This window comes from Gadus morhua, chromosome 11 (genome assembly GCF_902167405.1).
Source record: "Gadus morhua chromosome 11, gadMor3.0, whole genome shotgun sequence".
Taxonomy (NCBI): Eukaryota; Metazoa; Chordata; class Actinopteri; order Gadiformes; family Gadidae; genus Gadus; species Gadus morhua.
This window is the reverse complement of record NC_044058.1, coordinates 11382381-11409402: the sequence shown is the minus strand read 5'-3', so window position 1 is coordinate 11409402 and position 27022 is coordinate 11382381. Positions and strand designations below refer to the sequence as shown.

Below are 27022 nucleotides of genomic sequence, written 5' to 3'. Positions count from 1 at the left end.
ACACACACACACACACACACACACACACACACACACACACACACACACACACACACACACACACACACACACACGATGTGAGACAGGCCGGCACACGAACAGCAACAAAACAGACAGATAGACAGACATGCAGACAGACAGACAAGGACACAGACATGCAGGAAGATACAGAGCCACATACCACATTGAATTTCCTCCAGTTAATCAGATGGATGTTTGCTCGGCATGTGTGCAGATCTATCTAGGAAGTTGGTGTTGGTGTCAAGCCATCTGCGTGTAATTCTTCTGAGAAACTTCTTTCTGAGAGGCTACAAACTTAGCATAAGGGTTTTTCCTCAAAACTGGCCTAGGCCACCTCTACACAGTTTAGCTGGTAAAATAGGCCGCAGGTCTCTGAACCTCACACCCAATACTCTGCTATTCTTGGCCCCATTGTTTTGGTGCAAACACTAAACTATTGTTGGTTCTTCCAGATTTCCTGCCCTGCCCTGAGTACCTGGTCGTCTTTGATGCCGTCATCTATCGTGCATGCATATCTGGTTCAATATGATTCCTTCAGAGGTGCGAAATTCACATTCGGCTTAGGTTATCCTCCAACTTATATCTGGGAAGTTTCAAAACTTGTTTGTGCAGAACCAGCCACCTAAACTTCACACGCTTCTATAAAGATTGTTTGCTTTGATTGTCAGAAGCCCTCGCTTGCGGTGAGTTGTTGACACAAATGAATGCATTGGCTGAAGTTGTCAGCCCTGCATGCGAGGTGTACTTGTGCGAAATAACCTCGTCCGTAATGTGTGTGAGGAGGACAATTGCGAGGCGTTCGCGCAGGTAAAGAGCTTCAGCTGACTCCACGCCCATTTACCCCCGCTCTCAAGCAGTGACGATGACGTGTGATGGGGATGATGATGATGATGATGAAGGACAGCGAGTGCTCGTACACGTAATGTTTGGAAAGGGTTAGGGTCTGACCTCTTTGTTCTGCTGCGTCTGCTGCCACCTCCAGCGGCGGCGAAGCGCCTCCCGCTCCAGCCCGTGGTCCATCAGCGTGTACAGGGACTTCCGGAGCATCAGGTCCCGGTCGTGGAAGCCCCACATCCCTGCAACCCGATAAACGCAGCATGACGGTCGGCTCATTCCCACCTCGGAGAAGGCTCCCTGGACCGTCTCTCTACGGAGTCCCTAAGTATTCAGATATGGACCCTAACCCTCAGATAACCCTAACCCATCCATTACGTGTAACTATTGGCCTACGGAAATTCCATTAACTTGCGTTGAGCCTACAAAAGTTGAACCTGTATATGTAAAGACCAATTTCGCATTTTGGGCATGAGTGGATATTAAGACAAATATGCAAAATAGGTAAGATATTGCTTTAGCACTTTTAAATGACCAGTATTATTCTATTCATCTGAAGGGCATAGGGCCGATAGCAGAACAAGGCTGGAGCATCAGAAGCAGACAGAGTCTGGTTCTACTTATCCCGCCACACACATCTGTCCGCTGGCTAACTGCACTGGGCAACAGGTCCGCCTAACAGATGCTTCATAAAGCCACATCGCCAGCTGTGTTCCATTCAAATGTGGCGGTCCTATTATACCCGTTGATAGCACAGAGGCCTCTCCGTGAACACATGCACCGTGCTTCTGGGCCTGTTCAGCCCCGAGCTGATGGCCTCTTTTTTTAAAACATCAGGATGGAGATACAGGGTACATGAGTCATGAAGTATATCATAAGTGGAGTGATGAGGGGTCTTGGAACCCTGCCTGGCCATCACTTACAGCCCAATTAATTTGCCGTTCTACAGCTCTTCAGCGGGCAACGCCAGTGTAATACGCACCGTTAACGCCGTGAGCTGCAATTAGCCGTTGAACTAACAATAGTGCTCCCATAATGAATGTTAATGGAGTGTGAACGTCTGCTGTAGCAGTGTGCGCGCGCGTGTGTGCGTGTGTGCTTTGTCAGGGACATTTGGGGTACCCACCCAGAGAGGCGGCGTGTAGCAGGCAATTCCCATCCCCGCTGGTTGCCAACGGTAACAGACTCTGGCAGTTTGGGCCCACCCTTGTCCACCAGTTGAGACGACCTGGGGAGGAGAGGCAGGAAGTGTCAAGGCGGCTATTTGGAGCACAAACACAAGGGGCTGAACCCGAGCGCCTGGCTCCCCGGCGGTGAACTTTCCGCGCTGGAAAAAACACCGGCCACCAGGCGGAGATCCCCACTGACGGCCTCCCCCTCCATGAATTACAGCACCGTTCCACATCATTTGAACTTCCACTGTAGCGTGGGTGTGGCATGACAACTTCCTTATTATTCATTCACTTCTTGGTTCATAAACAGTTCAACCTGCCTATCCCCCAGTCGCAAAGACATCTGATCGACATGTTCCAATATGTTGACTTATGTTGTTGCCAAGACAATATGTTGTCTTGGGTATCGGTTACTCTTTGGGGGATCCGATCACGCCCGGCACATTAAGAGTCAGGTGTGGACACTCCCAGGTCGGGTCTGGCCTCTTTTCTGTTGTGCCAGATCCCATCCCGGGTTGGTTGTGGCGGACACCATCTGGGATGGGTTTGAACAGATAGCTGGCTACTGTTTAAATTAAGCACATCCCATGTCCTGAATTCAGTCACATCATGGCTCCCGGGAGGCATGAGATGCCACCATGAAAATTAAACGTGACAAATTACAAACTGCACTTGGGAAAGTAACGCATGATTAGATCGCTTGGTTCCGCATCTTAGTAAAGTATGTTTCGTAATCCAAATTAAAAAGGTTAGAACAGTCACCGAGAAGCACATAAATAACATAAGCAAAAGGTTATATCTGTGATCTGACTTCATAACATAAATATTCCTGTTGAAATGTGGTCGATGTCTCATTCAAATGTTAGGTCTCACTCTACTGCGACTACGCCATGTCTGTGTTCCGATCCGGGGGCGCTGATTACAAATAATCAAATTGAAATGACAAGTTTATGTAGGCCTGGAGTTTGTTATGGAATCATCATAACAACGTTGTTTATGTGCGTGCAGTTTCGTCTGTAAACCTCCTTCTGGTCGAGGATTGGAACCACGCCCGCTCCGGGGGTGTGAACCCGCCCACTCAGGTCGGGGATAGGCCCCGCCTACTCAGGTCAGAGATAGGCCCCGCCTACTCAGGTCAGAGATAGGCCCCGCCCACTCACCGGCATGCTCCAGCGCCACCATCATGGACTGCTCTATGAGGTCCCTCTCGATGAAGCCCCGGAAGTCGTCGCGGTACACGGTGAGGTCGGGCAGCTGGAAGGTGCACAGCGGCATGTCCAGCAGGTCGCAGGCCGTGGCGCCCGTGCTGGACACGTGCGAGCGCGCCAGCGATACGATGGTGGAGCTGGCGTGGGAGATGCCGCGTGACAGACGCTTCTCCGTCGCTGCTGGGGGAGCGGCGAGACAAGATGGCCGCAGTGAGCTTGGAGGCGCTGTCATTTGTTAGTCAAAACAAAATGACTGTTAAGTGGTTGTCCTTTGAGTTCAGAAGCTATTACTAAACAAAAAAAAAATGGTTGTGAAATGGAGCCTGTTATGTGCACACTAGACTGTAGCCCTGGTTCACTGCAGCATGGCATGTAATCCTTTGGACACACATTTATCATTTTATTTACCTAGTCTAAAAAAAGCCTGAATAAAGATTTCAGATAGCGTCATAAACGCAGTATAAAACAGGTCATAACCAGGCCTTTCTGGGCATGTTCCATCCCTCCCAGCTCCTCATCCTCACGTAGACATTACCAGTCAAACAAGATTTAAGCAGTGAAACCCCCGAAGGAACTGATTCTTTTGATAAGTAAATGTCAGTATGACTTGAATACTACCTTTTTCACACCACACACGCTTCACACTTTCATATTTTCTTTGGCAACGACACCGCCTCCCACTTGCATCTAGAAGTGTTGCTATTCCTAACATGTTTATGAACCACACACATGACAGGACGGCTGGGGGGGGCTTCACCTTGCACCACTTCCTCCTGCCGCTGCAGCAGGGGCCGCCCCACCCGGGCCATGTCCTTCTCCGCCGGGGGCGGGTACTTCCTGTCCTCGCCGAAGGAGTACGGCAGGTTGCCGGCGTGCACCTGTCTCAGCTGCTCGAAGTCGCTGAGGGCCGCCGTGATGTCCCAGTTCTTACCTGTGGGGGCGGAGGTCGGTTAAGACGGGGGAACGGCTGGCGCCACAACGTTGCGTGGGAGTTACGGCGCGTCACGACGCGGCCGCACGCCGGCTCGGTGTGTGGATGTAAAGGCCACCGGTGCGTTCCGCTGCGTGGGTGAACATCAGGATCGGGAGCAGGCTCCTGCGTGCTGCCGAGGCGTCGCAGTACGTTACAGTTCCCTCGTGGAGCCATATGGAGCTTATGCTGTTGCTAGGTAACAAGAGAGCTGAGTATTTGGTGTATGTGTGTGCATGTGTTGTATACCGTCTGTTAGTGTATCATTTACTTACCGGCAGAATGGTGCCAAAGGGGGTAAACTACCATTTAGCTGGATGCCCCCCCCCCCCCCCCCCCATACACTTGAACTGACTTCAAGGAAACAAGGGTGTCACAGAAAGCTTTTTTAGTGGAACTATTGATATACCATTATTATATAAGTTAGGTATATCTTGTATGACTTATAAGCATACTATTTACTGTGACCAACTTTGAACACAGAAAAATACTATTGCATAAAAAATACATTCCTGTAAATATTGCAGTGTCAGAATTTCCCATCATGCTTTGCGGGGGTACGTACCCTCCAGAAGATCCCTTGCCAGTCCCGGTTCGGCTCCAGTCGAACGCACAAATTCGGACAGGACTGTGTCCATATCCACGGTCATGTGATCATGAAGTGACAGGGCGATGGGGGAGCATCGGAGCGGAGGAAACTAAACCCAACTAGACAGACTAACTGTTCACTGATAACAGTCCTGGCCACCGCAGCCAGGGAGGTGGTGGGAGGAGGAGGAGGAGGGGGAGGAGCCGCTCTCTACTCCACGCTACGCTGCCAGTCACACCTGGAAAAGAGAACAATGGCGTCAGAATCAGTCGGTACCGGTTCAAAGACCAGAGATGACACAGGTTGAGGTGAAAACAAGCCCAGCCGCCCGCCACACCTGACATCATTGTAAAGCAAAGGGCCTGGGTGGGGGGCACAGGCCTTTTGCTCTGCTCGAACTGACCTTTGGACTCTTTGACCTTAAGCGGTCACGACACAGTGTGGACATAAACACAGCTATATGTATTTCTATTGCATTTGCTAGAAGTCATGCTGAATAAAGTTTGGTAATGATGATATTGTGCTCTGCTGGTACTCAATCATCCAGTTAGCAGGTAATGGTCAAATTGTGTTACATTGTAAGAGTTAAAAGGCGTGAATAACTCCAATTTCTTTGACTGGAACATTAACCGCAGTTGCAAATATTACATAAAGTGGAAATACGTAACAGCCACCCCACCCCCTCAATCTTAAGATGATAAATGACTCCATTACATAGTCATAGTGATGCTAAAGGATGCTTGTGGTCAGCTATTCACCACAAGGACAATTCATCTCCGTGGTGGCTCGTGCTTCGTTTTAGATTCCTCTCGCTAAGTTTACCATGACTCACTCTCTCCTCCGCACCTCCCCCTCCTCTCTCTTTACAGCTGACTACACTTATTTCATGGTATTGTGCGTTAGTGCTATTGGGCCAACGCGGAGAAGAGGAGAGCAGATAGCAATGGTCACAATTCACTTCATGACTCATTTAATTCAGTTTTAAATGTAAGCTACTTCCATTAAGGTGTTTGTTAATTATGGGGCCAATTAGTCTGAGTGGGTGGACATTAATCGAACCAATCAATGACCCATTATCACAGCAGTGGGGCTTGTATTACTTGGAAAGGAAGTGGTTGGTGCTCGGTTTTGGCAAATCCTTAATTATCCACTCACGCCCCTTCTATGCTTACTTCCCATCCTATTATGCTGTTTGAGTTGGAATTGTAGCTCCACATTACGACAGCTGGATATGTTGTGAAAATGCTCTAATTGTCTTGAGGGAACGACGTGAAGAGAGCATGAACAGTGTGTCCTAACACAGCAATGCAAACCAGGAGGATGTCATGTTATCACTGTCAGCACATAATGTACCTGTAAATAAAGACTGCTGGACATCTGACTCAGATTGGGGATTTGAATGTGTTCCCAAGGAAGGCAAATGCAACACTTTTTTAAAAATACCTTTCCCAGAATCATCTGAATATGAAATGATACACAGAAAAATTATAGGCAAATTAAGGAGCATTATGGCAGGTCTGCATTGACGTCCTTACGAGATACAACCCCTTAGCTCCTAGCCAGATGTGGAGGCTGGTAGCTAGCATCACACACCGTCTTCCCACCCATACAGGGGGGACCACGCCAGGTAAACATAGAAACCCTGTTCCCTGCCTGTGTTCCAATCGGAGGACGGTTCGACTATGGCTTGGTGGTGGGGTTAGACCCTGCAGCTAGCACGGACGGCCTGGGCCAATGATCTGTTGTCCTGGCCGGCTGAGCCTTTGTCTGACAGGGAGGAGGGGAGGCCGTTACGTAACAGGAGCTGCTGACAACACGTGGGTTGAGCTGAGCCGATCCGAGAGCCAGAAGTGAGGCCTGGATCATTAGGGCCGGCATGGAGGTCACCGCACCCTGGCGAGGTGTCACAGTAGGTGGGCAGGGAGGAGGGACCCGTGACCAGCACATCCGTGCTGCTGACTCCAGCTATGGAAGTGGGCTCGGCATGCATGCAAGCCCTTAGTTAAATGCCTTAATGTGCACCACAGACATGCCATGATATGTTTTATCTGGCATATCTATTTATGTTGGTCTATTGTTGGTTTATAGATAAAATATTGGCGTCGTTATTATCAATGCATGCAAATCTCATGTTCATGCTGCCATCCCAACCTTTATTGTGACTGGAAGGTCACAATAAAGTTATTGCGACGTCAATAAATACAGCAAAGCAATATACAAAAGTCGCATACACAGCTCTATGAGCTAAGGATCTTTTTTCACAGAAAAACTACAGTTTAGGGCAAAGTATTATACTGCTTTAGACTGCACACACACACACACACACACACACACACACACACACACACACACACACACACACACACACACACACACACACACACACACACACACACACACACACACACACACACACACACACACACACACACACACACACACACCAGGGCCATATTAAGAGGGAATTGTCAGCGTTGCTGCTCTGACATTGAGGAGGGAAAGATACGTTTCTGTGTTGTCTGTGTCCTAATGATGCAGAACACAGGCCAAGCTGCCACCACCTCTCTGTACGGCAGCCAAGCGCTAAAACGAGGTGAACAAGATTAATGACCATGCAAGTTAAGTGCATGAGCTCCATTTAAAACTTTGAATCTCTGCTGTACCGGGCAGGCATGCAGTCATATTCAAGAACGTTAAATAAATGATGTTAAATAAACATCTGATTCAAAGTCGTCGCATCAAATATTAAAAACAGCCACCTGCATGTAAAATAATAGATTGTTTAAGTGTCAAGGATATGATAACGGCCTAAAGGACAGGCCCATTGTCCTTCCAACAGACCTCTCTTGGGAACTTAATATCTTCTCTGCATTAGCATGAAAGTATACTAGGTGAGATATAAACTAATCAGACCAAAGAGATTTTATCCCATTTCTACTGCAGCTTAATCAGTCACACATTATCTTCACATGTGTAGACTTATAGAAACTGATCCATTCATCACTAATTCCCAAGTCACAACTAGGACACAATTCTTCAAAGAACTGTTTGGTTCAAGGTGGATAATGAGATGGTCTAAATGGTATGGACCAAAGTATGGACCAAGCTAGAGATACTCAGTTGATAACATTTTGCATTGCATTTTAAACAGTCGTCCTAGAGCTAGCACAGAGCACACGAGACGAGAGGAAAAAGAGTGGACGACCAGTCACGGTACGGCAGAGATGGGATGGCGGAGAACGCGGTCGGTGCAGAAGGTGTTGCAAACGCCGACCCAAGCCCTCCGTCATGGCTCCCTGTGCACGCATGCTGGGTCACACAATATGAGGTGGCCTACATTTACAGAACACTGACAAACAGGTACACTCCAGATGAAAGTAAACTAGCCCAGGGTGTCTTCAAGTGGAAAGATTCTCCCCTGCATTAGCCATCTCATTGATATTGCTTTCCTTTTTTTTTTTTTTTTTATACCTTACTCAAACATCTTAACCAACGCAACACCTACCTACACTTAACCACTTGTAGCGATTCATGGAAAAATAGGCAGTAGAGAATTCTTCCATTAACGTAAGGAGCAGGGGAAGGAGTCGTCGAGTGTCACTGCTCCTTAGTGCGGCTTTGTTATGCTTCCATTTCACCCCAGGACACAACTTTCCCTTTCCCCATTACAAGAGGGATCACCTAAAGCCCAGAGGGCAACCGGCAACCTAGCTAAACCATTTAAACTTAACTGATTTAAGGACAATAAATCACGCTTTAAAAACAGAAGGCGTCATCCCAGGAGCTCCGGGAGAGCGCTGAAACTGCTGTTTGTTCCGTTGAAAAACGCTCAGGGGGAGAGAAAGGTGACCAGCTCCATAAATGTGTCAGTGTTCTTCAGCTCAACTCAAATAAACTTTTCCTGTGATGATGGTTAATGTGAGGCACATCCGTCTGCCCTCATAACATCATATGAGTAATGAGATAAGGGGGCCTGAGCAAGCACCAGCGGAGGCAGGGCTGGGCCCTGCAGCGCCCAGTGTTGAGTTTGAGAGTATGACTGTAATGTGGGTTAGAAGGTGGATGCTGCATCCCTGCCCTGGAATTCCTGGAGGCCCATCGGATAATAGAATAGAAATGGGACACTAGGAACAAGTAATCTTATTACTCTGATCATTAATTATTGTGAATATTCTTTTGGCGTAAAGTAATTGCTTAGTATTTATATGAACTCGCCGGTACCTTCATAACATGTCACGTAACATTAGTTAGGAACTCTTTCTTTGAATCACTGACATTAAGTGACTTCAAGTGAAAAGGGGCTGTGCTGTCTCTATGGATCTCGACTGAGTGCCAGACATCGGGGGCTGTTATCTCTGGATGTTCACAGACAGGGCTGGGCAGCGTGCAGGCATGCCATCGCTTGGGGGATAAGGTAAACAACTTGAACGACCACTGAACGAAGACCAGAGATAAGATTAACGGCAGAGAGAAGGAAAACAGAAGGCGAGTGTGGTGACATCATGGCGGCCCTTCAGCTGGCTGGATCTCAGCGGTGGTGATGTGGTTGAAACCGGTCAGCCAACACCGACTGGACCATTACATAATCTCACAGCTCCCTCTCAGTAGCAGGAGGGGGAGGAGATGAGGGCATTCTGTGTGGACTGGCGGCAGGGTGAAGGGAAGTATGCAGGCTTCCCTGGAGGTAATATTTGCTGAAGCGTTGAGTGTGTGGAAGTATTAGCTTAAGGAAGGTTTAAATTGGTACGTTTGGTTCGGGTGTAGGTCTTAGGTGAGTGGTTAAGGATTGGGGAGAAAGTGTTCATAGCTGTCCCTATGGACACCAAGCCTTTCCGTCAGCTCGCCTCCTGGATGTATGCAGATAGCCACTCAGCTCAACACAGCAGCAGACTCCCAGATCTAGAAATCAACAGATCACTGATCGGGGAGTAATGCTAGAGACACTGAGACTTAGGATTGGTGCCAAAACCAATACCTGATAATGACCTGTCAGTGAGCAGTCGTGCAATCAGCGGATACCTGCATACATTTGACCAACTGTCGTGCGTCATTGACTATACCATGAGCAACCATGGTCAGGTCCTACGTTGGGTGCATGCATAGAGAAGTCTGCATTTCTCGGCGAAGAAAAGAGAACTGGAGGATGCGTTGGAATTAGGGATGTCCGATATTGGCTTTTTTGCCGATATCCGATATTGTCCAACTCTAAATTTTCGATTCCGATATCAGCCGATACCGATGTCGATATTTGGGTTATTTTTCCTCAAACCTAATTTAGGTAACATTACATATCTCCTGTTGTGGAATTAACACAACATGCTTAATGTTATTGTGATGCCCCACTGGATGCATTCTTGAATGCAACAAGGCTTTCCAAATGTTAACATTGTCTGTGCAAAATAAGAAAAATACTTCAACTTAATTTAAGGGAAAAGTGCCATGTTTATTTTTATTTTTTTAATGGTCTCAGACAACAGTTTGGATTACACTCTCCCTGAGATAATCTTGACAATGCCCACAACAAATAGGGCAAACTTGACTTCACAAATGATAAAACATTGTACCTGAACAACTATGTGCAACATAGCAGTATGTTTCTTTAACTAAAAATCAATAACCTTAATTGAATAAATGCACAAATATGAGTCAATTACAATGTGCACTGTACTGCACAATTTTGAAAACATTTATTTGAGCTATAAAAAAAAAAAAAAAAAAAAAAAAAAAAAAAAAAAAATCGGTTTTAAGGCAAAAAAAATCCGATACCGATATTGACAGATATTACATTTTTATGCTAATATCGGGCCGATAATATCGGTGGGCCGATAATATCGGACATCTCTAGTTGGAATCCCTCCATCAGGAAACCGATGGCTTTTGCCTGCATTTCTTATTCTTCTATTAGAAAATCGGTCACCATAAATTCACACACACACCCCTATTAACCAATGATAAACCTGATAAGTGAACCCTGTTTCCAGTAGGCTTCTGGAGCGTTCCAACGATAATGGCCTCATATAATACAATATCTCATATAAAAGCATGCACCATGTCCGCCAACCAGTTTGTTGTACTCTTTCGTCTGTTCTACACAATCACAGTGTAGGACTTGGTACCTTTGATTATCTAGTCACGGGCTAATGCAACCTATAGCATAATCATCGGTGCATGACTGTTTGCAATGGCACTAGTAATTCAGTAACGATTCTGCACAACTGCTGGATGCATGTAGGGAAAACAGTGTAGCAAACCATAGCTCAAGACATATGAGTAATCGGACAGAGGGATTCGACGGTGGCTAGTTGGAACAAAAGCCTTTGTTCTAGTAGACCACATGTTTATGCAGAACCGGACAATGCTTTCATTATTACAGCGACGTAATGAGCTGGGGGTAAACACAGCACGCTTCAGTGAAATAATTCAACACTGTATGGAAACAACAGCTACGCCACTGGAACACATGAGAGCCAAGCCTGACATTTTCTGCAGTAATGCCTGGGACCGCCGGCTGGATGCGTCGTGTCTGAACTCAATGCAATGTGCTTTTTTTAAGGGGGAAAGAGTTGCATAAGGCCCTAGCATACAATGAGCATTAGGATCAGAGCAGCGCATAAGGTGTTAGACTCTAACACAATGAGGCTTTGAAAGACTACACAAGTTAACATGCGGTTCCCTCAATCAAATCGACTCAGTCAGGTTTTATACAAACAGAATGAACTGAGTACTTTCCAACTCCAATGCTTTAGTCAGGTTAAATACCAGAGAAATCTATAGGTCAGGGATGTATTGGCAAATACATCATGTATAATTTATTAACATGAACTTGATGAAGCTTTTGAGTCTGCATACTGCTGTGCTTGTAAACGTTATCTTGACCGTAACGCCAAGGTCTCCCTGCTCCAGGGGAAACCCGTTTGGCCTGTTCAGAGGTAAGGGGCTAATGTTTTTTTTGTGGTTGGCGAGTGCGACCTCCAGAAAATCAATAGAGTAAATTAGAGTTTGGCCAAGCCCTCAGATGGACGGAAGTAGCAGGAAGGGGGAAGGGGGGGGGGGGGGGGGGGATCATTTGCAAATAAATCAATGAGACCCAGTGAGGTTAAGTCCCTTTAAACCGAGCTCAGCAAATGTTAACAACACTAGTCTATAAGTGAACACTAGTTTCCTCCAGTGTGTGAATCAAAGACCTCTTAAACATTTCTTGGATGTAGCAGAAGCTAGGCAGGAATTTAGCTGCACAGGTCAAGCGTTACTATTATTTCTGGTCAGGAAAACTATGCTTGGCGAGGTTCCGGCTATGATGAATAAACAGATATATATATTATATATATATATAAAAATCTGCTTCTAACGACTAATGAAAACTATCCCAAATGTAAAACCAAACCTTATCACTCCAAGCAAAATTGGACCTAATACCAATGACCTATTGACACATGGTTTACAGACCTACAGTGCAAAACATTGCACGGTTACATTACCAGCCCAGCTTAACGCATGACCGCCATTCGTGTCCGAGTTCCACATGGAGACAAACATTCACGTGAACACGCCCACAACGATGATGTCAGAGATTCCAGAGCCATGCCACCCTCCCGCAGCCCAGACCAGACTGGCCCAGTGGCCATGGAGCTGGTCCAGTCACCGCTCAAAAATCTGCCGGCCGCCCCCCACGTCTTCCCCTTCCCCTCTCTGCTCCACATTCCTATGGCTGGCCATTCGACTAACACATCCATACAACACAACCCACTTCTGCTCAATCGGGGATAAACACCAAGAACCAAGAAGGTTATTCATGCAGGGAAAAGGATCAAGATTGAATGTTTATTTAATCAGATTGGAATCTTTTCGTCCCATCTAAGGAATTGAGATTGTTAGTGCGTACTGCGTAGAGATGTTTTTAACCAAACAAGTTAGAGTTCACGTTAAATAAGTGATTGGAAGATAAACATTTATCCACAGAGATAGATGTATATGTTTAAAGAGCAAAACTGTAGGATAATTCAAACAAGCCAGTATATGCCCCAAATAACACGCAACAAAACTCTGTAAGAGATAGCCTACTTGGCATTCAAATTGTGGCTTAATCAAATAAAAAAGAGGGACCAAACCAAGCAGGTGACCTCATGTTATAACGCAGCCTGCTTGATCTAATTTTCCTTCTTGGTAAGTGAACTGGCACCCCGCGGCATCCACAGTTGTCCGAGACTAATCCAGCACAAACGTTGAGCCTCGAGGACAGCACTTGTGCTGCAGTTGGACATTCTCATGGTTCATGGTGGACCACTGTACTGTGGCCTCTCACTGCCACTCGCTGTAGGGTGCCGATAACGGCCAGGTTCACGGGGTTCAAATGGCCAGGGGCAGGGACAACGCTCCTGAGTGCGACTGTTTATTTAGCAGAGTGTCTGAAGGTGATGTCATGCTGTAGCAGAGAACATTTGCCCTTCGGCTCTGTGATTCGCTCGGTGCGGTGTGTTCCTGTGAAATCCATGCACAGCATTCCTGGGCCTCTCTCTCTCTCTCACTCTCTCCCTCTGCGATGCTGGCTGGGAACTCCATCATTCAAAAACACCCGGTCCACGCATTACATTTCATAGGAGAACGGTTGCCCTGTGTGCCATCAGGCCATAGCAGATCACGGCGGGTCAAGCCACCAGGCACCATTAGGTATGGATAATGCCCTTATTTATTTACCAACTCCCAACAGCTGGCGAATTCACACTGCTATTGTCGGAAGAACACTTCAAAAACTTAGTTTGGTTTCTTATTCTGTCATTTTGAATTTTTTAAAACAAGTGGCCCATCTTGGTAGTGCAGAGCTGAGAGTTTCCAGGTCTGTTCCCAGGGAGTGTCCCAGCATACCCAATTGCGTCAGGCCTCATTGAAAGCCTCTGAAGCAGAATGATGTGGAAAGGCCTGCTGCCACCCAGTGAAGACAACAATGACTCCTATACTGTGCTTTGGCTAGTCATGCTATGCCATGTCGACATCTGCGTGACGTGTCAGGTGTTTAACCAACACTCAGCATAGCAACACAAACGGAGCATTCTATTTGGTAAATGATACAACTGTTTTGTTTTTTGTATGTTCTGGGATGCTGGAACCTAAAAGTGCAGACTCAGTGTTAGAGAAGTCACTCCTCTAGGGCTGGCTGCCTCTTTATCGTTGTCCAGCCTTTGTGTCCATCACATCTCCATGTCTGTCTCGGAGACTGCCAAGCTTCCACCCGATGTTGGAAGGAACATTTTGAGATTACTATTTAAAACTGCACAATGAGGTATATTCTCTGCAACATGTTTTGCCACATTTCTGTGTCTGAAGTACAAATCCCTTCCACCGCAGGGATAATATAATGAACTAGAAAATGCATTTCCTGCAGAACATGCGGTGAGTGCTGTCGTACAAAGTGAGGTTGAAAATATTTTCTAATAAAGCCAGATAATTTAAGACAAAGAAACGTTAAAAGCCGGTATGAAACTAAAACTGTGATTCTGAAGAAACTTTAAATTATATCAAAATTCAGTTTGAATATTATTGAAGATACAATTGTGTCGATTTGTTAAATGGTTTGAACGAAGATAAACGGTTGAAAATATTATTTAGTTACGTCTTAATGGGAGGACGTCTCTGCCGTCCTCCCATTGACTCCCATGCTAAAAAAATATAGTATTTTAAAAGTATAATATCTTAAAAAGTATAAAATATTTAAAAAATCTGAAAAGAAGCACGCAATTCCAAGCTAAGATTAACATTTTACATTTGAATGGAGTCTCTAGGTGAAAATTGGAGGAAGGAGATAGGTCCCAAATTTTGTAGAGAATAATAAAGAGGAAAGAAAAAAAGAAAACTAGAAAATGCATTTCCTTCAGAAAATGCAGTGGGTGCTGTAGTGCAAAGTGAGGTTGAAAATATTTTTTAAAGGGGACATTTTATGAAAACAACACTTTTCCTGGGATAAGGGGGTGTTTTTATGGGCTCTGGTGCTCCCACACGCATACAAACTTTGAAAATAGTTTACAGTCCACAGTTACCAAACGAGCGAGTCAGTTTCGGCGACCCCTCCTATGTAGGAAGTGGGCACAGTTGAATATTACCTCCCACTTCCCCACTCCCCTCCAATCAGAGCATAGCTACGATTTTGTGGATCAGCGGACGAGCAGCTCCGGCGGGGGGAATTCGGCGGCAGCCCGGCAGCTCAGCTCCGGGAGTACCCGTTCTCCTCCATGTCGCGGAATATGGACTTGAGAGAGTCAAGGCCAAAGTTCCTTTGCCCCAATTCTTCCCAACCATGGCCGAGATATCCCCCACTACAAGTCTTTACTTGTTGTGGAAGTAGGGCTGGGCGGTTTTTTCGGTTTAAACGATTAATTTGCATTTTTACTTTGCTACGGTTTGTGAAATGGCTGAACCGAAAAATCGTGATTTAAAAACAGTTCCAGACTCTTCAGATGTGTTTTGCTTTAAGGGACTCCGTAGTAGCCTCCTCTCTCACTTTCCAGAACGCGCGCAAAACTCAGCCAACTACAATCACATTCACCGCGCCCCGACAGACGTAGGGGAGAGCCGGGTCGATTGAAACACTTTTCAGTTAAACGTCTTTTTCAAAGATGACGTTACGTATACAAATAATTTGTGATCAACAACTCACATGTGTGTTCTCTTAGTTACAACTGTAATTGAATATATATGTTGGATGATCAAGCTGTTTTTTTACTTTGAATGCAAGTCGACATCTGTTTCAAACGCCCCGCCTAGTCGGAACGTTTGAAACACATGCGGGACGAATGAAACAGCATATTTTAAAAAGAAACTATTGACCTTACTCTTGTTTTTATGCAACCAGTCATATTATTATGGCATGAAACAAAAAACACAACTATTTATTACAAAAAAACTACCGCAGGAAGGATTTTACATAGCGCTCTCGAAAACAGGTTTGGGGGATAACATTTGAACGGTGGGACGTCATTACACGAAATTTCGCGGGGTTGGTCAGTCTTGCGTGCTGAACGTAGTGACGAAATTTGACGTGAAAGCCTTCCGTGGTTTTCGAGAAATCGCTGTGTTTCAATCGTCCCGGATCTCCCCTACCATAAAAATGTCCACGAACACAGATGAAGAACTCATTCATAAAAAGGGTGCTACTTCAGTTGTATGGAAGTGGTTCGGGTACAAGCAGTCAGAAATAGAACAAACTGTTCCGTGTAAGGTTTGTAGAAAGTCGATCGCATTTTACAAGTTTTTCAGGGATGGCCTACAAGATCTTTTTTTTTCAGTTTGATATAAAAAAATCTTTGCACAATAATGACAAATGATAGGCCAAGTGGTGCTGATTTTATTTTTTATCCTCGAACAACTGATCATCATCCGAGGCGCACATAGCTTTTGGCCGTGATATTATATATTATTACACGGGTCTTTTCACCGTTCCGTTCACTTGCATGGGCACTTCACAACTTCCGGCGGTCAATTATTTTTTGATAATTCATTGGCAACGGATGAATAATGACCACTGTCAAGGTAAACAAAATGACTGTTTGCCTTTGGTAACACTCCGCACATAGTCCGGTAACTTGTCAATTTAATAAGCAGGATATGCATCAACAAACAGCTTCAAAAACATGTTTTCTGGAACTCAAATACTGTCAAGATTTCAAAAGTCTAAATGGAGTAAACAATGTAAACATGCACACCATCAGAAAATGTAAAGAATTGCCCTGCTGTGTGTGTGTGTGTGTGTGTGTGTGTGTGTGTGTGTGTGTGTGTGTGTGTGTGTGTGTGTGTGTGTGTGTGTGTGTGTGTTTAAGAGAATAGCGAGCCAGTGCGTGATTAAAAGTAGCCTAATCGAGCGGGAAAAACACCCTAATCTGGCAACACTGCCTGAACGTCCTCCAAAAGTAGCCCAATCTGGCGGGAAAAACGGCCCAATCTGGCAACACAGCTGAACGTCCTCCTTCAACGTAAATCAATGCGACCAACTGAAAACGAAGCCGGTATGAAGCTAAAACTGTGATTCTGAATAATGTTTATATGATATCGAAATTCCGTTTGGATATTATTGAAGATACAAGTGTGTAGATTTGTTAAATGGTTTGAACGAAGATAAACGGTTGAAAATTGATTTAGATACGTCTAAAACAGTTGAAGTACCAGAGGACGGCTCCCCCATCCTCCTATTGACTCCCATGTAAAAAAAAAGATGGTATTTAGAAGTAGAATATCATAAAAAGTATAAAATATGTAAGAAATCTGAAAACAAGGGCGCGATTCCATGCTATTCTGAGCATTTGGAAATTTGAATAGAGTCTCTATCGGTGAAAAATTTAGCAAGGAGATAGGTCCCAAAGTTTGTAGAGAATAATAAAGAGGAAAGAAAGAAATTTAGAATAAAACTTATGAAGAACCATAGTTGAGCGCTGCATGCAGCACTCACCTAATAAAACCTAAAGCCCAGTTCAGACCAAAGATTCGCCTTGCAGCAACACGTTCTAAAAACTGGGCAGTTCACACTGCTGCACCGTGCGGCGACGTCAGGTGGTTTCCCTAGCAACTGTGAACGCTCTGGCAAAGCTGAGAGCCGCAACAGCATCAGCATCACGCTAAAAAGTAGCCTAACTTAGGTTTGCAATTAGGTTGCTTGAGCTAGCACCCCAATTTACCCTCCCGGACTCAACACACATTGGCGGTGTATTGGTTTCATTCTGATGTAAATGCGATGGCTCCGCGGTTCGTGGGGGTGCTTGGGTAGAGGTGCTGCTGTCTCCACAGAGATAACGCAGCGATATCATCATGAGAAGTTCTAACTGGAGAGAAAGTGAAACCGCGAGCTGCTGATCATGTGAGAGAAGATGATGCAGTCCCATTAAACAAAGACGTTGAAAGATGGTGCTTCAATAGATGGATTGAAACTGCAATATTACATTGTCGTTTATAGGATTTATCCCCAATACAAAACAGCAACGACCAAAAGGTGTGATATTCAATCAAAGATGGTCCCATAAAGAGTAGACATTGGCCACAGGTCGATTTCCAGATAGAGCACGACGAGTTGCAAGCACTTAGCCGTCCTCACATGTGTAAACTCAAACCAAAGCTGGCTGACGGGTTAATCCTAAAGGCCGACCCCAGTGTGGTGTTCTGCTAATGCTCATGTGAATCTCCATGTGCTGCAGGGCTTGGCACACCCAGAGGCGGCCATACGTCAAAGCCCCGTGTGATGTCATCCAGGGGGCGAGAGGCTGCTCATCAGGCCAGGGTGTGGGATTACGGCCCTTCGTGCCATCGAGACACTGGGGAGATAGACTGGGACTCATGTTCAGGATTCAATCCAGGAATCGCTTAATGCCAACTCTACTGTTGAAAGTGGCATTTGGTTTCATACGCGTTTCATACGAGTTATTGGTCTGGGATAGCTCTCACCGACACTCCCTCGTTCCCCTCGTTCCCCAGCTGGGTACATGGACCAGTATGATGGAAGTCAAAGGTTATTTGCCTTGAGGTGTTCAATGTCAGGCAGCAAACACTGCATATTCAAATTAAATTTCCATACAATGTGTTTTCTACATTTTGGTTGCTGATTTCCAAGACAAGCGCCTTGGAAATAAATGGATCAGCAAATGATGCAAACCAGAAAATAGGACATAATATGTTATGCTGCAATACTTCTTACCTGCTTATCCAATGAATTGTTGTTTAAGTTAGCCTTTAATAATTTACATATAATGCCTAAATTATAGAAGTATCTTTGAACAGCTGTTAATTCTAAAACATTGCTATTGCTTGGTCCATAACTAGATATTTAAATCTGCATTTATCCTTGTATTCAATTAAATTCAAATATCAATGCATGGAGCAGAACTTCACACAGTAACCCTAGTATGAGGCTGACATATAACACATATTCAAACCTATCCAACAGGTCTAAAGCACTGCAAACAGAGTGTGACACAGGCTTGAAACACACCATACCTAACTTGCCAAGTCCAACCAGCCGACAACAATAAGCATACCACAACTCGCCAAGATCAACAACAGACATACCACTCTGCAACAGTACATCTAACTTGGCGAGTACCACAGGAGTACACCCAACTCTACACAGAGACCTACCACCCTACAACTGGCCACCCAACTCTAAACAGACCTATACCAGCCAACAACAGTACACCTAACTCTCCACAGAGACCCCCCAGCCAACAACAGTGCATCTTAAGGGCTGATTATGGTTTCCACGTTCACGCAACGCAATGATCACGCAGACGCTACGACACAGTCGTGAACCTCTATGGTTGCGTAGGCTTTTAGTAGGCGGACCAATCACAGCCCTAGCTGCTGCGTCTCCTCGACGACGGTAGGATACCATTTTTGGGAGGCACACATCAGGCCCTTGCAGAGGAGGGTCTGCAAGGAGGTAAGGGGTCCGTAACGCCCTTGCGTTTGCGTGAACATGGGACCATAATCAGCCTTTAACTCTACACAGAGCCCTACCGGCCTACAACGGTACCCCCCCAACTCAAACAGAGACCTACCAGCCTATAACAGCCCACTCAAAACTAAAAAAGACCGACCAGCCTCCAACAGTACACCTAACTCACCAGGCGTGTGGCGACTGGCGAGTGGAGCCACTGAAGGGCAGGTGAGGCAAGCAGTGATGGAGGTGAGGCCGTGATTCTGGGCCTCTCCACCCTCACGTAAACACCGCTGGGCGCTGGCTCGCTGCTGTGTCACAAGGCTGGCAAGCATCCAGCAGGGCTGGGGAGGGTGGGGCTGCAGAGTTTTTATGAGTTGCTGTCTGGGTGCGCGGGCCTCTCTCTCTCTCTCTCTCTCTCCCTCCCTGAGACAGGCTACCTATTGATCGCAACCTCACTGTAGTAGTACAGGGACAGAGCCTGGTTTCTCCTACCTCACACTGACATCTCTTCCTGTCCCGTTGCTAAGAGACACACGGGATGATGGGAATTCACGATAGATGTGTTCTTATTGTAACCTTATGTTATCAGAAACGTTGCAGGTTTGAGTTGCAGTGTGTGTTCATATTGTGCTTTACAGTTTACCACACAGGAGTAGTCTTTCATTCAGCATGTTTGAGCCAAACTCGTCACATCATGTAAAAGTGGTTGGTTTGTCCTACTAACCTGGAGAGGCCAGCCTCTATTTACTTATTAATATGACTGTTTGCAGCAAGGAACCTATGGGAATAGCCGGGCTGCTAATGGGCTTGGCTCTACGACTGACACTGGACCCCCCGCGCGCACACGCACACGCACCTAGCAGCTGTTGGGGGTCGGCCCAGTGAATGGATGACTTTAAAATTTCATATCCTTCGGCTTGCTGAAGCAGCATGATAGCCAGCTTAGATCCAATATGGCAGCCATAGTGCCAAAGCACAAAGATGCTTGGTTGTTGGTCATATGGACCCTTCCTTTCAAAAAAACATTTAACCAATGGTGGATCCAAGTCAACAGCTCACCTGTATGACTCGACCCTGGAAAGGAATATAACAGTCTGACTGCTGTTGTACTCTCGGCCCACAGGATACAGTTCTAGAAAGTTGCTGCCAGGCCTTCAGCTGTGACCAATCACATCAGCCTGAAGCCCTTTTCGCGACAACCTTTAACCCCTTTTAATACTGGGTACTCGATACACACACCTTTAACCATTCCCTTCCTATTCCAGTTCATACAGCAGTTCATAAAAATGTATCCTACAGCCTGTCACATGTTTTTTTACCGGCTGCATATGAAGTCATTAGCTTGAACAGGTTTTTTGTATCATGTTAGCGGTTGTTCAGGGAAATTAGGTTGCGTGATACACGAATGCATACCTTACTTGAAGCTCATCAGTGTCAAATTCTGCTTTACAACTCAAATTTGAACACTCAAAACTACTGTGTGTGAGAAACAAACTTGAAATAACAAAGTCGCCACTGTTCCAAAGTGTCCACAAGTTAGACAAACTCACCAGCCACTGCCCATTTCAACAACAATGGTCGGTTGGTTGAGGCGAGTCACCCACAGTGCAAGACGCTTAATCTGGGCAGCCTCTCTTCCATGCGACCATTTGGGCGTGTGTGTTTGGCATTTCAAACACCCGGCATAGTCACTGAAAGGACACACTACAGGTGGGAGGGGACGTTCTCTTTGCCGACCACAGCACAACGCCTCCCTTCTGCAAATTCCACAACGCCTGCAGTAATGAGTTTCTCATACCCTTCAGCGTTCCAGATTCTGGAATCTAGCTAAGGAAGCAACAACTCAATATATTTATTTGTATTTAATCGTCGTGAAAAGTCTAATAAAGACTGGAAAATGTGGATTAATTCATAGGGGAGGGGGGCTCAGAAGCAGCAGACAGGTTGCCCATCTGGACCAAAGATGGCAGAAAAACCTCCATCTCTGTCCTGCTTCAGTGTTGACAGTATGTTCTGTGCTTCAGCAAACAAAAGAATCCATAAATGCAGGACCTGAATAATTCAAACTAGAGCGTAACGCAACCCTGTCGTTAAAGTGATGTTAGAAATTAGGATTAACACTCGCAGTATTGAAAGAAGTAACATTAACTAAGGACTGCTACGATGGGGCAACGTTAGGTTATGAACTGCTGCCAGCATGGGGTTGCCAATAAACGCGAAGTGGCTCACGTTGTCAACTCCGTGCTGTTTAACACAAGCATAATAACTAAGGGGCTACGCAGGAGCATCGTATTGTGATTATTCTGCGCCGCTCCCTTGAGATCCCCCGTGTCCTAAACTAAAGCTCTCCCTGGGTTATTGCGGTGGTTGACTATATCAATGAATCAAACAACCAATGGGACTTGCACTGCTTGTAATAAGCCCAGTCACTCACTCACTCTCTGCAACTTTACAATAGACATTTGCTTTACGTGCAACTTGGAACAATAGTTGCATGAGGCTAACGCAATGCTAACCAAGCAACTCCCACCTCTTCTGCCGTATAAACTGCAGTTTCACCACAGTGCTCATACCCTGTCCTAACATAATTGAATTTTAGCAAGCTATAGGAGCCGGGTATATTCCAGACGAAAATACACCTTACAAGAAACACAGCACTTACATAAACATCTCATGTGATCATACGGAATGGGTTGGTCGGCGTTATTCACATAATATGCATTCGCTCAAATAACAGATTTTCACTCACATGATAAACAATTGGTGAAATGGTTTAATTATGCATATTCTATCAAACTATAGTACAAGGTAAATAGACAGGACCATGGCATCAGGCTAGCGAGCGGCTACCTCTAGCCAGTAGCTAACATTAGCTAGTGGAGTGCCCCTTGTCTGCTTACCTTAAGCGGCCTCGCAGATAACATTTCATCGGTTATAATAGTTTTCCAGGACTTCTGAGCTCCTCGATGCAGTCTTCGTAACAATGTCCATGAGAGATTCACTTTTTGTACTTTTCACGATGACCACTCGAGTTAGAAATCCACACCGGACCACCAACGGCAAAGTAATTCTTTAGCCACTTAAAACAACAACAACGTCAACCACAGCGCTCGGGCCCGCCCAATTAAAAGCGCTGACCAATCATTGAAGAGAACACACGTCGCTGACACTCCGATCGACCAATGACGGTCATGGCGCATCTGAACGACGATGTCCAGCTTTATACACACATACGGTTTAAAAGAAGAGTAAACAAAGTTCAACATTGCAATTATTCCCTCAAGTTTATCCTTTAAGGAAATCGTATTGTTACCTTAAAATCTGAGAATTTAAAGAAAAACTATTTATGTCAGCAAATGTTTTCAAATAGAAATTAAGCATTATTGAATAATACTAATCCATGTTCCCAAATACAAGTGTATATAAAGATAAATATGAACCATAACTTCAGATATGTTCTACATAAGCAGAACCGAAAGATATTACACAACAGGCAGTATTATTTGATGGGTGAAGTCATCAAGATGATGATGCGTGCTAAATAAAGCAAATGGCACAATTTCTATTTTTAAAAGTTTAATTTGACCGCTAGTAACAAAAAACAAAAAATTCCACTGACATAAAATGCATATTACATAACCAAAATTTTACTGTTTAAAAAAACAGGTGACTTTCAAATTAAGCAGTTCGGTTGGAAAGCTATATGGTAACCCATTCTGCAGGAAGCTTTCATGTCACAATGTTACATAAAGAGACATACTTGAACATAAAAGCGCATAGTCGCTTAAAATTATGATCGTGTTGGTGGATGACCAGTTAACTGCCACTAAGCGTAGTGGACAGTCTCTATGGCCAATTACAAGCAGGAAAAATAGATCATCGCCGCCTTCTTTCTGGGCTCCGGCTACGCCTGCGTCCGCCACCCCTGTAGAGATAAAGAAAGTTTTACCATAAAGCCAAGAATCAAGGTATGATAATATACATCATTGGATAAAATAGACAGTAGCAAAAACATACAAAACATGAAAATCAAGCACATGGGGGTTATCCTAGTCCGGCAGTAATACCTTGGCAGAGACAGAAAAACCCAGAGCCACACACTCACCTCCTCTTGTTCTTGGGTGGCCCTCTGACAAAGCCCCAGTCCACGCTGATTGGCTGGCCCATGAGGTCCTGGCTGTTCAGACCCTCCATGGCCGCCTGTGCTTCCTTGTAGGTCTCGTATTCTACCAACGCGTAACCCTGGGAAGGACAGAGCAACGGCAGGGCTCACACACCAACTTTCAAGAATAGTCTGTTTATAGAGCAGCCTTCAAGCACAAAGGTTATTCAACTGTTCTGTATTTAAAAAGGACAATAGTCAACAAAAAGTTCCATTTATATATTAAAAGGTGAAAATATATGTGCCAATGAAGACGAGCTTTGATACAAATCCAGGGCAAACAAAGTTTTCGGGATAATAGATAATACATTTAATATGAATCATAAAATGGAAGCAATTTCTGTGTATTTTTATTGTACACTAGTTCCAAGCAGGTGTTTCTGTGCCAAGATAGTACAAGGCTGCCACCTAGTGGTTGAGATCGAATATACCCAGCATTAAAACATTCCGCTGAGATCGAACAGGAGTAGCAATCACTGAATCAATTATAATAGTATGTTATTTTCGCATTGGTGAAAAGACGGAATTACTCATAGCATAGAAAAACCTTTACTATAGGATAGGGAAAGCTTTTACTTTGTCCGTACAAAATATTTGGTCAGTTTTACTTTTCAATCCAAATATAAATTAGTTATGCACATATTTGGATATAGCCTAAACTGACAGTGACAGTTGTGTATCTGTTGAAGGGACTTTGGCCTTTTAATCCATAACTTACCAAGCTAATAACAAATTAGACCTCATTCATCAGCCTAGCCCAAGATATAGAGCCTAGAAGCAAACGACTTATTAGGGATTCGCTACGGTTAATGGAAGGGGATGAAGGAACCGAGAGCAATGCATGGACAGCAACAGCCTCTACACAAGCTTTTGCTCTCGTAGAAATGAGTAAGCTCTCCTCCTCATGCATCAGACTTGCTCGGAGTCAGAGTCGCACTACCTGAATCTAATCTATAGGGAGAGATGCCGGATGCCCAGCACAATTGTTAAGGTGAACTTTTCCGCATTAGTCTGATCATATTTCTATTCAAGACTCCGTGAAATGCAGTTAAGAAAAGGTTTCACTGATTCTCGGTTACTAACTGCACTTGGTTGACTGACAAGCGGTCCTGAAATTACTTGGAAATGTAATTAACAAGCCGGCAAGCTTAATTTCCAGCCCTGCCTACAGGGCCAACTGAAGTTAGACACATCCAAGACTATTACTCAATAAAATGGTACCTCAGCCAATCTTTCCATCCGTTGGGAATTTACACTACTTTTAAATACGGGTGAACTTAGGAAGGGCTGAGTGCATACAAATACTCCTGTGCAATGTTGCTATACAATTCTAAACAGACTGTGTGCGTGTGCGTGTATATGTATATTTCCTATTGATCATATTCACCAGGTCATAAAGGCGACATTCGACAAACGCAGGTGGCTACCCTACATATAAAAAGTAAGTTTGGAACTGCTTAAATCTATGTAAATATTCATGTCAAAATCAATTGTAAACATGGTGAACTGGTAGACTTTTCTTATCATATATTCTGTCACAATGTTGAAGCCCATTTCTTAAACAGTCTGAGAGAAACTTTTAACAACTAACCTTCAGATACCCTGTTCTTCGGTCAAGGTTCAGGTGCAAGTTTTTGATTTCTCCAAATTCTGCAAACTTGTCGTGGATGTCCTCCTCTGTGGCTTCCTCATGAACTCCAGTCACAAACAGGATCCAGCCCTCCACAGCTACATGGGAGAAACCAGGAAAAGTTGAATGATACACTAATGAAACACAACTGCTTTTATTTAAATGAAATGCACAGCTTATATGTTTTCAGACTATTCTAAAATGGCTGCTCATACTAAGCAAGCAAATCCAAAGGACAGTGTTTGGTTGACGTCAAGTGTGCGGAGAGTCCACAGACGACCATGGTATTTATATAGTCGCCGTTAGGCCACAACGTTGCTGTTGACGAGCACTTTGCTTGTGGAGGTTCTATGCTTGTCAGAGGAGCACGGCACAGGTCTTTATCGTATGAGCAGTTCAAGCACGGACACTTGCATATAAGGTCATGTTTCTAAATTAGCCAAAAACTATGACCTATAATTTCACAGACTAAATACTATTTAAAAAAAAAATCAAGGAAGCTCATTACTTGACAATTTTGGAGGTGCATACTACAGGCTACAACCCTACACGCCAGCTGTGCTGGCATGTAGGGTTAAGGGTGGAATACAGCTGGATGCGATCTGCAAACTCACTGCTAGATACCACTAAGTCAAATACATTGCAACTTTTAACATTAAACTTACAGCGTTGTGGGCCAGGCTCATCGCCGTCCTGTTCAACTGTATCATAATCCTCCTTGATTCGGGAACGAGCGCCTTCATCCGCTAATGATAGACATTCATGTTATTACATACATTTCACAAACCACACAAATTTGTTATAAAACAAGGTCACTCAGAGAACTCACCTGAGCCGAAACCCCTTCCCTTCCTCCTCTTCGCCTTCTCTTTTAACTTGTGGATGCTCTCTGGAGTTGGAATCATTAGAAAACATTAGAATAGGGCCGGGAGAAGTATTGTTGTAGTTTATTTGCTTCTTGTAATTCCCGACACTCTTTTTTGCGTATTGGGGTAATTGGGTCAGTTAAATACCTGTGGCTTTCTCTCCATTAAAACCACAGATGTGTTATTTGTACCAGCTGTTGTATACATTTGGGCATTGCTTGCAGACTATTCGGGATAAACAAGTTGTGCTGTACCATTTGAGAATTTGAAAAGTCAAATCTAGGAGAAACATATAATACATGTTCTGAAGTGGCACCATTAAATTTACCTTCAGCGGTTTGCAATTCAGGCAACATTGACCACTTGGCACCCAAGCACGCCTCACTTTTTTTAATAACGCTAATTTATTTAGCGTAAATAGCTAGCTCACTGGCACATTGCCAGGCTAGTTACATGGACGCAAATCAACACAAAGACAAAACATATTGTAATTATCCATTCAGTTATAGAATACATACAGCGTATACAATACTGGGTAGAGCTGCAGGCAATGCCTAAAGCATTAGCTCCAATGTAGCAATTGTTTGAATGGAGAATTAGCACATTAGCAACCTAGCATGCTAAGGCCCAGCACCACGCACCCCGATGCTACTGTAGCGGTTTCTACACAAAACCCAAATTGCCAGAGCTTCACAGCGTGTGAAATAAATATACAGCACATTTAACCGACTGTAAATTAACTTAAAGTTACCATCACCATCCTCATCCATAGGAAAGTCTTCGCCTCCTGCTTCGTGAAGATCTAAAACGTCCGCCATGATGTCTGTGTATGCTGTTCTCTGGCGCGCATGTGTTGTGCGAGTCTGTTCGCGTCGAGTAGGTACGTTCCATCAGAGTTGCCAGGTTGCGGTAAATTAAGTATTTCAAGACGCAAGATGTTGTATTTTTTGTTTTGTTTTTAGGATAATTGATAATAGAGAGGTGTTAATTATTTAAACAAACCTGTAGTATGTCATACGTGAATTGAATATATAAAAGCCCGTGTAATTTCCCTTTATACTCTGTGATCTAACAAGTCTATCTGTCATTTCATTCTTTTATGGGTCTTCATGCAAAATGTGGATATTAAGATATTAAGGATATTAAGTTGAGTACAAGCG

At 44.6% G+C, this 27022-nt stretch overlaps 2 protein-coding genes across 7 annotated transcripts in view; both read right to left on the bottom strand.

The window, feature by feature from the left end:
• otud7b (OTU deubiquitinase 7B) overlaps positions 1-22617 on the bottom strand; it is a 34601-nt gene extending 11984 nt beyond the window's left edge. For 3 of the 5 annotated variants that reach the window (XM_030369962.1, XM_030369963.1, XM_030369964.1), the window contains exons 1-6: positions 22105-22617; positions 4771-5032; positions 3993-4166; positions 3188-3460; positions 1982-2083; positions 970-1097 (exon numbers count right to left, since the gene is read on the bottom strand). In XM_030369962.1, the coding sequence (XP_030225822.1) occupies positions 970-1097; positions 1982-2083; positions 3188-3460; positions 3993-4166; positions 4771-4855 (762 nt within the window). In that variant the 5' untranslated portion in view covers positions 4856-5032; positions 22105-22617. The remainder of the gene's footprint in view (positions 1-969; positions 1098-1981; positions 2084-3187; positions 3461-3992; positions 4167-4770; positions 5033-22104) is intronic. The other 2 variants (XM_030369965.1, XM_030369966.1) reach the window with 1 other exon arrangement.
• Positions 22618-22763: 146 nt separating this feature from the next.
• rbm8a (RNA binding motif protein 8A) lies at positions 22764-26748 on the bottom strand. 2 transcript variants are annotated; one of them, XM_030369967.1, is made up of 6 exons: positions 26614-26748; positions 25826-25885; positions 25662-25742; positions 24958-25094; positions 23310-23446; positions 22764-23129 (listed from the first exon to the last, which is right to left on the bottom strand). In XM_030369967.1, exons 1-6 carry the CDS (start codon positions 26678-26680, stop codon positions 23081-23083), a joined length of 531 nt encoding a protein of 176 aa, XP_030225827.1. In that variant the 5' UTR covers positions 26681-26748; the 3' UTR covers positions 22764-23080. The 2 variants fall into 2 exon arrangements, with proteins under 2 accessions (XP_030225827.1, XP_030225828.1); XM_030369968.1 differs by having other exon boundaries at positions 26620-26748.
• Between the last annotated feature and the right edge of the window lie 274 nt (positions 26749-27022).